The sequence below is a fragment of the Cydia strobilella genome, chromosome 25 (assembly GCF_947568885.1).
Source record: "Cydia strobilella chromosome 25, ilCydStro3.1, whole genome shotgun sequence".
NCBI lineage: Eukaryota > Metazoa > Arthropoda > Insecta > Lepidoptera > Tortricidae > Cydia > Cydia strobilella.
In genome coordinates, this window is record NC_086065.1 from 5,105,701 (window position 1) to 5,118,507 (window position 12,807).

General features: G+C 35.7%; 1 protein-coding gene across 1 annotated transcript; it reads right to left on the reverse strand.

The window, feature by feature from the left end:
• Positions 1-1,093: 1,093 nt before the first annotated feature.
• Positions 1,094-12,788, reverse strand: LOC134752575 (uncharacterized). The gene is made up of 6 exons (XM_063688243.1): positions 12,408-12,788; positions 11,836-11,999; positions 10,167-10,348; positions 9,500-9,588; positions 8,951-9,101; positions 1,094-1,382 (listed from the first exon to the last, which is right to left on the reverse strand). The coding sequence occupies exons 1-6, from the start codon at positions 12,494-12,496 to the stop codon at positions 1,128-1,130; spliced, it is 930 nt and encodes a 309-aa protein (XP_063544313.1). The 5' UTR covers positions 12,497-12,788; the 3' UTR covers positions 1,094-1,127.
• Positions 12,789-12,807: the final 19 nt, after the last annotated feature.

Below are 12,807 nucleotides of genomic sequence, written 5' to 3' on the forward strand. Positions count from 1 at the left end.
TAAAGTATTAAGAACCGAGGAAAAATAAAAAATTAAATAATGTATGTACCAAGTTGGTTTTATTTCATCATCGCACAAATTTTAAGCAAACACATAACATATCACAATTTTTATGAAAAGGTATCAAAATAATGGACTTCATTTTATTTTCTAGTCCAATACGCGTATTTCCTGCAAACAATACATAATAAGACATCTAAAATTACAGATTTTTATATTTCAAACTCAATAACTCTAATTACACTGTAGATATATGCGGTTCCCTCACGACGTTTTGATTCGCATCAAATTTTGCAGATATTCAAGAGAAAGAGACCTATTAAAGAATTACGTAAACTTATCAGTCTCATTTTTATATTATTACTGTAGTAGGAAAAAAAAACCAGTTTTTTTTAATATTACATAGGGTAGATACTAACGAAAGTTTTTGATTTCTACTCACCTTGGAACCGTCTTTTCCATATTTCATCTGCTTTCTTCGGAACATCCGCATTCGTGTCCAGCATCGATTTGACCCTGAAGCTGAAACACAATAATACCTCTACTACCAACTTTAGAAATCATTTCTTGAAAGTATCAGTATTATCTGTGTGGGCCGGTGGGGATGGGGATGAAGAATCGAATTGGGGTTCTTCAAAAAAGGAGTGTACAGGTTTTTAAAGGGTCGGCAACGCGCGTGTAAAATCTCTGGTGTTGCAGGCGTCCATAGGCTGCGGTAGCTGCTTACCGCTTACGCCGCTTAGCGGCGAGCCGTATGCTTGATTGCCACCGACGTGGTATAAAAAAAATGGGAATAGGTACACCAATGTATGTACGAAATGAAACATCGTACTTAGTACAGCATAAAAATTAGCTTTAGATTCCCTTAACCTTGCGATGTCCACAGGAAAGACGCAAATGAGGTAACCATACTATAAAATGTGTATGATCCAAATAGGTTATGTTATTAGTATAAAAAAGAGCGTACATCTCGCCATCAAATTTTACAGTTTGGCGAGTTTTATGTAATTTATAAAATGTATTTTACTTTATCATGAATAAAAAATTTAAATTAAAAAAAACCTTACTCAATATATTCTATTAAAAATACAATACACCCATATTTACAAACACAATATCACAAACAATTAATGTCTCCTATTAGTCTTCCCCATTAAATTGACGAATTGGCTGAATGGGAACTTCCCGCGCCTCATGTGTTTTTTACCTGGCAACACTTCAGTGTCATCTGCCACAGAGTAGTCATTCTTCGAAGTGACATCCTCAGAGTAGTCGCTTTCGTGTTCTTGTTCAAATTGTCTGGAACAGTCTGGTCGGACGCGCTCGCGGCTGGCACTTCTGTAGCGGGGTTCTGCTGCCGCTCCGCCGAATTTATTGGTTTCCTACGGAATTTAAAGTAAATTTAATTCCTGGGTCCAACCCCGAATATCTGTAAAAATATTCTTTCAAGAGACAATGAAAAACATATGGCTTGTAAACTGGAACGCCAGTATGTAGTATTGGATTTTGACCGGACGTTCATCAACTGTTCTTGTCAAAACTTTTGTAGGAGCGAAACTTGAACTGAATCTTGCAGAGCATTTTTTAGAAATTCCACCTCATGGAGTCCTACATGGAGAATGATCCCGGTAAGGTGTATTCAGGTAATTTCGGAAATCGGGTACTTAATTCCGAAATTAATTAAAAAATCATTCATCTTCCGTTGTAATAAGTCTCCTTTTCATAATTATCCGCCACTTTTTTAGGGTTCCGTACCTCAGAAGGAAAAATTGGAACCCTTATAGGATCACTCGTGCGTCTGTCTGTCCGTCTGTCACAGCCTATTTTCTTCGAAACTACTGGACCAATTAATTAAGTTGAAATTTGGTACAAAGGGGCCACTTTTGGGGGAAATGAAAAAATAAAAAAAAAGTTTTTCAAACTATATCGTGTTACATATCAAATGAAAGAGCTCATTGTGAGAATCTCAAATATATATTTTTTATAATTTTAGGATAAACAGTTTAGAAGTTATTCAAGAAATTAGGCGAAAAATTACCATTTCCCCCCTTTATCTCCGAAACCACTGGGTCAAAAATTTTGAAAAAAATACACAAAATAGATCTTTACCTATAGATGACAGGAAAACCTATGAGAAATGTGCAGTCAAGCGTGAGTCGGACTTAATTACTTAGTTTTTGATCCCACCCCTACGGGTTTTTTTTAATGATATTTCACTCGCGTTTCACATAAAAATACATTGTTTAAATTGTGTAATGTACCCTTGGAACGCGAGTCCGACTCGCAATTGGCCGGTTTTTTGTTTTCTTCGATTCGAGAATACCCGTATACACCTTACTGACTTTGTATAGCGAGAACTGGGAATTCCTGGTTCTAATGCTGATCTTGTATAGAAAACCAGTACAGGGAACACAACTTAGTCCCAAAGAAGAGGGCTTCAGCCGCAAAAGAATACTAGTAGACCTGTACCGCTGGCTATATTTTGACCCCTAGGTTATAAAAATATTAAAGTCAATTCTGTTTTCGCTTATGAATACTGTGTTAAGATGTAAATCTTACATTTTGTTTTGTGTCATATATATAATTTGCTTTTCTAGTAATTTGTTATTTTGTGGTAATTATTTTTTATTTTGAATTATCTTGGAGAAAAAAATATTCGAGAGAAAACATGTAACTGTGTTGCATTTAGGATAGTGTTTTTAGTGTGAAAACATAGTTTGTGTCAATTACGTCCACTGCAATCTGATACTATGTCATAATATTCTAAATGACACAAAAAAAAATTAGAGTTAAAAAAAATTACTTAGGTCGAATTTAATCGTTTAAATAGGTCCATTAAATGATTTTGTGTCTTATTAAGGCATAGCTTCATAAGATATTTGATGATTTTGTTGTAACAGGCTGTCACCGTTACAAAAGAATATTAAAGATATTAGAGTTTACATCTTATTAATTTGAAATGCGGGATAAATAAGATGTATGAATTTGTGTCACTTGCATCCACTGCATTAACAAATATTACAAAAATATTATTTGCGTTCAAACGAAGCTAGCGGGCGGTCTGAATGGGCAACGGAGGCCGTGCAGGGTGGGGCCGCGGCGTGACCTTGCCGTACGCAACGCATGTTTACTTCGCCTGTGCGCCAAATTAACGCAACTTATTCAAAGAAGTTACGCAAACAACACAACAACAAGCAACAAGCAAGCAAAGAATGCGTCGAATTATCTTTTACCTATTTAAATCTCATAGATATTGTACAATGTCACCATTATGCAAAAGAACTGTAAGTACATGTTTGATTTGCGAGCGAGCTGGCAACATTGCGCAGGGAAATCTTAAAAATATCGCGTTTACGTGAACGCCACATACATTTGTGACAGTGATAGGGAAAAGGTACCACTAAAGTAAAATTTGGTTATTAATACCGTGACTTTCTTTCATTCTTTGATAAAAAAAATTGCTATTTATGCAACAAGTGCGGAAATCATCTTTACGCACGTGTATCATACAATGTTTTACTATGCATTGTGCGAGTAAATAAAAAAACATGTCATGGCAAATAAGTTTAATTATTAAAAGAAGTGTTTTAAATCGACACGAGTTGCGAATTACCTATTCGCACGTGTATCGTACGTTTTACAGTACATATGGCCCTTTAAACTTTCGACATATGCACGAAAAGTGCTCATTCCCGCACTAGTGCGAGAAAGTAGCACCATATGTACTGTAAAAAAAAATTGAAAACAAAAAGCACTAGTGCGGAAAAGCAGTACTTTCCGCACGATATGGCTCCGTAGGAAACGCACTTTTCGAGCACATGCATTGTAAAAAAATATATAGGACTGTATCTCCTAAACCATGCGTCGTAGCGCAAAAATAATAAAATTTTCGTTCCCCTTTATGTAACCCAAAAGTAATACATGAAAAATACAATGAAAAAAAAGAAACAAAATCTTTATAGGGCTGTATTAGCTGTATCTCCTATATCGTGCATCGTAGCGCAAAAATAATCAAATTTTCGCTCCCCTTTAAGAAGCCCCTAATTAAGATTTAAAAACGCAAAAAAGAAAAAAAGAGGAAAAAATCTTTATAGGGCTGCATCTCCTAAACCGTGCATCGTAGCACAAAAATAATCAAATTTTCGTTCCCCTTAAGAAACCCTTAATTAAAACTTTTAAAAAAACCAGGAAAAAAACTTTATAGAGCTATTATAGCTATATATATAGATATAATATCTCCTAAACCGTGCGTGGTGGCGCAAAAATAATAAAAATTTCGTTCCCCTTTATGAAGCCCCAAAGTAATATACTAAAAACACAATGAAAAAAAAGAAAAAAAATAACAAAAAAACTTTATAGGGCTGTATCTCCTACACCGTGCATCGTAGCGCAAATATAATTAAAAAAATCCCTTTAAGAAACCCCTAATTAAGATTGAAAAACGCAAAAAAGAAAAAGTGGAAAAAAAAATCATTTTAGGGCTGTATCTCCTAAACCGTGCGTCGTAGCGCAAAAATAATAAAATTTTCGTTCCCCTTTACGGAACCCCAAAGTAATATACAAAAAACACAATGAAAAAAAAAACAAAAAAAACTTTATAGGGCTGTATCTCCTAAACCGTCGTAGCGCAAAAATAATCAAAATTTCGTTCCCCTTTGTGGAACCCCAAACTAATATACAAAAAACACAATGAAAAAAAAAAAAACAAAAAAAAAATCTTTATAGGGCTGCATATCCTAAATCGTGCATCGTAGCGCAAAAATAATCAATTTTTCGTTCCCCTTTAAGGATCCCTTAATTAATACTTAAAAAAAAAAACAAAAAAAACAGGAAAAAATCTTTATATCTCCTAAACCGTGCGTGGTAGCGCAAAAAGAACAAAATTTTCGTTCCCCTTTACGGAACCCCAAAATAATATACAAAAAACACAATGAAAAAAAAAACAACAAAAAAAATCTTTATAGGGCTGCATCTCCTAAACCGTGCATCGTAGCACAAAAATAATCAAATTTTCGTTCCCCTTTAAGAAACCCTTAATTAAAACTTTAAAAAAAACCAGGAAAAAAAACTTTATTATAGCTATATATATAGATATAATATCTCCTAAACCGTGCGTGGTGGCGCAAAAATAATAAAATTTTCGTTCCCCTTTATGCAACCCATAATTTATATTTAAAAAAAAATAACGCAAAATTTAAAAAAAAAACATTATAGGGCTGTATCTCTTAAACCATGCGTCGTAGCGCAAAAATAATTAAAAAAAACCCCTTTAAGAAACCCGTAATTAATACTTAAAAAAAACAATAAAAACCAGGAAAAAAAACTATAGAGCTGTATCTCCTAAACCGTGCGTGGTACCGCAAAAACATTAAAATTTTCGTTCCCCTTAATGCAACCCATAATTTATATTTAAAAAAAAACGCAAAATTTAAAAAAAAATCTTTATAGGGCTGTATCTCCTAAACCATGCGTCGTAGCGCAAAAATAATAAAATTTTCGTTCCCCTTTATGCAACCCATAATTTATATAAAAAAAAAACGCAAAATTTAAAAAAAAAACATTATAGGGCTGTATCTCTTAAACCATGCGTCGTAGCGCAAAAATAATTTAAAAAACCCCTTTAAGAAACCCGTAATTAATAATTAAAAAAAAAACAAAAGTCAACCAGGAAAAAAAACTTTATAGAGCTGTATCTCCTAAACCGTGCGTGGTACCGCAAAAACAATAAAATTTTCGTTCCCCTTTATGCAACCCATAATTTATATTAAAAAAAACGCAAAATTTAAAAAAAAATCTATAGGGCTGTATCTCCTAAACCATGTGTCGTAGCGCAAAAATAATAAAATTTTCGTTCCCCTTCATGAAACCCCAAAGTAATATACAAAAAACACAATGTAAAAAAGAAAAAAAGAAAAAAAAAGAATAAAAAAATCTTTATAGGGCTGTATCTCCTAAACCATGCGTCGTAGCGCAAAAATAATAAAATTTTCGTTCCCCTTTATGCAACCCATAATTTATATTTAAAAAAAAACGCAAAAGTTAAAAAAAAAATCATTATAGGGCTGTATCTCTTAAACCATGCGTCGTAGCGCAAAAATAATTTAAAAAACCCCTTTAAGAAACCCGTAATTAATACTTAAAAAAAACAAAAAAAAAACCAGGAAAAAAAACTTTATAGAGCTGTATCTGCTAAACCGTGCGTGGTACCGCAAAAACAATAAAATTTTCGTTCCCCTTTATGCAACCCATAATTTATATTTAAAAAAAACGCAAAATTTAAAAAAAAAATCCTTATAGGGCTGTATCTCCTAAACCATGCGTCGTAGCGCAAAAATAATAAAATTTTCGTTCCCCTTTATGAAGCCCCAAAATAATATACAAAAACACAAGAAAAAGAAAGAAAATAATAATAACAAAAAAACTTTATAGGGCTGTATCTCCTAAACCGTGCATCGTAGCGCAAAAATAATCAATATCCGTTCCCCTTTAAGAAGCCCCTAATTAAGATTTAAAAACGCAAAAAAGAAAAAGAGAAAAAAATCATTTTAGGGCTGTATCTCCTAAACCGTGCGTCGTAGCGCAAAAATAATAAAATTTTCGTTCCCTTTTATGAAACCCCAAAGTAATAACAAAAAACGCAATGACAAAAAAAAGAAAAAAGAACAACAAAAAAAACTCTAGGGATGTATCTCCTAAACCGTGCATGGTAGCGAAAAATAATCAAATTTTCGTTCCCCTTAAGAAGCCCTTAAATAAGATTTAGAAACGTAAAAAAGAAAAAGAAAAAAATCTATATAGGGCTGTATCTCCTAAACCGTGCGTCGTAGCGCAAAAATAATCAACTTTTCGGTCCCCTTTATGTAACCATTAATTTATACAAAAAAAACGCAAAAAAAAAGAGTTTTTTTTTATAGGGCTTGATCTCCTAAACCATGCGTCGTAGCGCAAAAATAATTAAATTTTCGTTCCCCTTTATGAAACCCCAAAGTAATATACAAAAAACACAATGTAAAAAAGAAAAAAACAATAAAAAAAACTTTATAGGGCTGTATCTCCTAAACCGTGCGTCGTAGCGCAAAAATAATCAAATTTTCTTTCCTCTTTATTCAACCCTTAATTTATATTTAAAAAAAAACGCTTTCACTAAACTGCTGTAACTCGGAAACTTAGAATCCACAAAGGGGACTTTACTAAATTATGACACATATTAAAGCCTGACCAGTAATATATGATCATTGTCAAGAGGGCGCTGTTCAATCTCATGTATAGGGTGACAGTTCAGTATAGTATGAAAAAATATTGTATTTAATGAACATCATCATCAATGTAATTAATGTTGCTTGCCACGCTTAAACATAACAAAAATCACAATAAATTGCGTCTTAAAATAAACTTAAAAAGTCTACTAAAAATCGAAACAAGTAATTTTTAAGTCGCTGTTGTGACATTCTCAATCAAAAGGTAGGTACCACTTTGTCGTTTACCATAAAGACGAAATTTGATTATATCTTTATACAAATAACCTGTCAGAGAAAGTGGTACCTTTTGATTAGGAACGTCACAAATGTTGGTCAGTATGAGGAGTGCAGCCTACAGTTTATTTTTAATTATATTTATATACCTACTACGGTAAGATTGATAAGACAATGTAATTATGCCTCCGAATGAAATAAATACACTGTATCGCAAAACTAAGTGGCGAGACAGCTCATAATGCCATCTCTTGGTTGGTCTTAACTATTGAAATATTATGTTAATGTTTTATTTGTATGTGCGCCTATTTTAAGAAGCCATAGTACTGGCAGTAGATGGAACCCTGTCAAATTTGTATTTGTATAGCAACGGTTCCAGAATTGTTTGTTTACTTTTAGATACGTCAGTCGGTCAATAACAGCCCCCATGTAAAGTCTGAATAAATTACGAGTAGTCACTTTGATTTGTTTGTATGTTTTATTGTGTTCCAATTTATTTTGAATATGCACATTAAGGGGGCGTATTGAAATATTATGTTAATGTTTTATTTGTATGTGCGCCTATTTTAAGAAGCCATAGTACTGGTAGTAGATGGAACCCTGTCAAATTTGTATTTGTATAGCAACGGTTCCAGAATTGTTTGTTTACTTTTAGATACGTCAGTCGGTCAATAACAGCCCTCATGTAAAGTCTGAATAAATTACGAGTATTCACTTTCTTGGTTTCACTGTGTTGATCTCTGCTAAATAGTGATAGGTTTATCCCCCACATTAACAAGGGTAAAGGAGATAGTATTAAGATCTCAGTCGCCAGCTGATATTGCGGCAAGTATAATAAGCACCCCACCCGCGTAGGTACCCTTCCCCGCGCACGCCCTTCTTGCTCAATTGAGTTTTATTTTGCCAGATAGTAAAAAAACCGTGGATCAAAATGACCCAAATTATGAATGATGTCTCAATGTGGTATTATAATATTGTAGACGTAAACTTAATAATATGAATTTTTTTTTGTGGCAGATACAGGTTGTTAATTAGAAAAAAAATTTTTTTAAATAAAAGCGGTGGATGAATTTGACACAGATTTGTTTGAATAACATATAACAATGTTCTGTAAAGTACAACACTTCACTTACCGACTCTAATATTTTTTTAGGCGTTTTAGGATCAATATTAGGTATTTATTAAATGCCATTATACCCGTGGATGAAAATGACACAAAATGCGTGTGTACGTCGGAAGCCACTTTGCCTTTACAGGGAAACAAAGAATTTCGTCTCGAATATTTTTTTTACAGAATGCTGATTGAAAAAAGAAATACCTAAATTTCTACCTAAGCAAATACCTAGGATGACACAAAATATTATTTTTAGGTTTAGTATATGGTCTGGAAACTATATATAAAAAATAAGCAACATTAATATTCTTATAACCTCAGAAGTTATTGGTACAGGTCTATAGTGCGGTAATACGGTACCTACCCTTGATTGTTGGCACATGAGCGTCTCAAAGAAGAACTTGTCAGCCCGACCTTCGGCTTTGGGTCGGCCTTTCACTGACTGCTCGGCGTCAGAACTCTCGGACGAGCGCAGCTGGGGACAGTCCTGGACAGGATGTTTCCTCACGCGAGTGCTGTAATAAAAACAAGGTTTTTTTATACCACGTTAGTAGTAAATGGTTACACAAGCTTATGGACTCCTGTTGCACCAGTTGTCGGTGTCTATGACTGTAACAGGTCCGGCCAGTAAGCCCTTCCCATCAAGTCCGCGGGAAGAAAGCCTGACAGCCAGAAGGCTTGAAGCTGCCCTAAAGGCCAAGTTTTGGCATTCACGAATTTATCTAAGGTAATTATTGGCTCTTGTGGCAAAAAGATTGGAGACTTTTCTACGATGGTAAAAAGTAAACTTTACCACTTAAGTTAGTGGTCATCGTAGCCCATGTAGCATGTAGCCAACCTTGAGCTATATGGGTGAAACCTTGCGTTACAGAGGAATCATATAGACTATACCAAAAGCTGATAAAACGGTTACCTTCGCTTGGTTTCCAGCCCAACAGCAGGGGAACCGGCGGGCCGCGGCGGCAAAGGGGTGACGGGGGGCTGGTCTCCACCAGGGGCGGCCTGCGAAGAAGAAGAATATATAATACTAGCCCTGGGACAGGATTTTCCGATTTCCAAACCAGGGGGGCAAGGCTCGAACTTTACCAAGAGAATTGTTTTATTAACACAACAGAATCACAATGACCAAAAAATTTGAGAACTGCTATACTGTGTTCTAGTACTCGTACAAGTTGTTTGTACCCTGTACCTCTTTAAGTATTTCACAGTCTTTAAATACGGAACAGTTAAATATGTTTTTGTACCTTTTTGTCAACCAATTTGATAATTTTGATAATGATATTTTTAATGTAAAAGTACGAGGAACCTTATTAACTGCTGAACCCTTATGATATTATTCTTATGGCAATACGCGACACTGTTTATCGCAGGCATGATGAATTGGACTGAACACACTCAACAGTACTGATGTCTCGTCGGAAAGTTTCCAGTGGCGAAATTTTTACTTGAGAAATTATCGGAAATTTCTCATATTTTTGCAAAGGAAAATTAACCATTTCCAAAATGAAAGTTTCCTGTGAAATTATTATATTAAGAACTTTTCCAAAACTTTGCGCTACTTGCCCATCTGTATAATATTAACTTACTTTGACTCCCGTATGGAAGTAGCAATGCGTAATCCGCTGTATATCAGCCCAGGCCACAATGTATTTCGCCATGGACAAAGGGATCTTGGGCAGGAAGTTGGAATGGAACTTGCCCTGGCAATATATCGTGATCACGTCGGTGTCCTTTATCTCGAAGATTATGCGGAACATTGTGCCTGTCAAAGAATATCCTGGTCAATCCACGTTTGTTCTTTTGTTTTTTCCGTGACGTAGAAGGCAAGCTTCCTGTTCAACGGTTTCGCGGTTTCAGCCTAAACGTGTCATGGGTTTGATCTTGACATCCTAATACAAGAGTGGCACAGGGAATTAAAAAAAACATCCCTGTCTCACGTCCTACTCGACGAAAAAAGCGACTTGGAAAAAAAAGCGACTGCGATCAGAGGCCTCAAAAACCAAAATTTGCAAATAGGGGATATTACTGCAATGTTCTGCCACCAGAGTGCGGGACTAGCCTTTTTAGTAAACCATAGAGTAGTTACAGAGGACAGAGGAGGAGAAAATTCGCTATCTACCTCTTTATCGCTCTCGAATATGGAAGAGTGACCGAGATGTTAGATAAAGAAATGTTCTTGTTTCACGAATTTCACGATAGACCCTCAGATTGTGGTAGTGGCGCCCTCTACGCAGAGTTTCGCGTAATATTCCCTATTGCGGGGATCTTTATTTTTTATCCCAATGAAGGTGTAATTAGAGTGACAGAGATAGATGACCGTAATTTGCGAACTTCGATGTTCGCGGTTACAGCCCTGAACCTTCCCATGCACCCAGACGGTTCTTATTCGTCTAGCTAAGGAACAGTCCGGTTTCTTCACGATGTTTTCCTTCACCGATGAACAACTATGAAATATTAAATTTAAATATCTAATATTTCAGTTCGAAATTATACCTGGCCTGATCTTAAATAGATGATGGTATAACCTTAGAATGGCCTTCACAGAGAGGTGGTTGCTTTGTTTCGAGATAATTATCTGCAACCAATACAGAATAAGAAATCAGAATGGCTGAGATAAACGGTCCAATTACCCAAAAGAAATATATATTTTTTACTCAAAATGCTGACATTCTAAATTCTTATACTGTATCATGGATATCGTGGTCTACCTACCTAGCTCGGGGGACTACCGTGTACTGTAAACAAATAATGAAATAATGTATTTAACAGGAGAGGAAAACAAATGCAGAAGTATTGGATTTGGTAGGTGAGAAGAGATCTCTGCTGAGAATAATTGAAAACAAAAGGGGAAACATGTTGGGGCACTTGATACGGCATGATACTTTACATAAAATCTATAACAGAAGGAAGAATAGAAGAAAGGAGAGGCAGAAGAAGACCGAGACGTGCGTTTTTGGACCAAGCCAAAGAGAAAATCAACGTAGTGACGTATCAGGAGTTGAAAACAATGGCAGAATGAAGAACGGAGTGGCGGTTACTCCACCGACAAGAGCCAGGCTCTTAAGAGTTATGATGATGATGTATTTACAACTGCAATAGTCGAATCGTCATGCTACATCAGATTCCCATGAAGCACTTACAAAAATTCGCGGCGGTAATACACCCAGCCCACTAGGCATACCTTTACGCAGCGCAGTTGCATTGCCTTCATGGTATAAAAACTACCTAACTCTAGCTAGATATACTGACCGGGCACGAACATGTTGTAGTTTGTGTCGTAATTCCCGCTGCCGATCCAAAGTCCGTTCTTGCGAGACAGGGATATGATGTTGTCTCTATGGAAGCGCACGTCAAAGTGAAGTACCACGTCGCGCGGCTCCTCCCCCTCCTGCGCGCACAAGTTAACTGACATCCTGAAAACAGATAGTTAACAATTATTAATTGTAGACTGAATTTGACACACTGCACTGCCCCGTACATTATGCGCTGTAAAAACTTGATGTTTGACAATACACAAAGCATAAATGGCGCCGTTTAACGCCATCTAATTCAGCTGCCAAACTCTCGTGCACTATTTCCTCTTTTACACCTGTTTTAATATGAACAACTGTTTGAAAAACAACGACTTGATGATGCTTGTACACAGTCAACATCAAATAGTGATGAGATGGTCAAAGTGGCCGAATATATAACACACCATACCACACATATGTTACCATAGAAATAAGGATGTGGTCGATATGCTGGCCCGCTTCGGCCGTCAGTCCGTCACTATCTTTTTGGTGCTGATTGTACTAGATAGGAATAAAACATCAACTTACTTTCTAGCATTTTTCTTAATTTTACCGCCAATTTCTATTCTATCACCAATCTTGAGATCCGCAGGTATGTTTGCCGTGAAAACTGGCATTTTTCTTACTAGATATTGTACAATATCTGTAACTCCTAGCAATACAACTAACACAATTTACAACAACAGTCTAACTACACTAACAATGAATGCCCTAGCTTTTACATGTTAGGGCTGGTAGTCTTTCTGTCGCATTTTGAACTGAAAATTTAAGCATAGCAGCCAATATTTAAACGCTTGTACAATTTTCGTTTCTGATTATGTGATCCAAATATATCAATGTTCTGTCACCTGCCAGACTGAGAATAGCGCTGGCTAAATATTATTTCCACTGCTATTAAATTAAGCAAACCTTTTTCGTGGCAAAATAT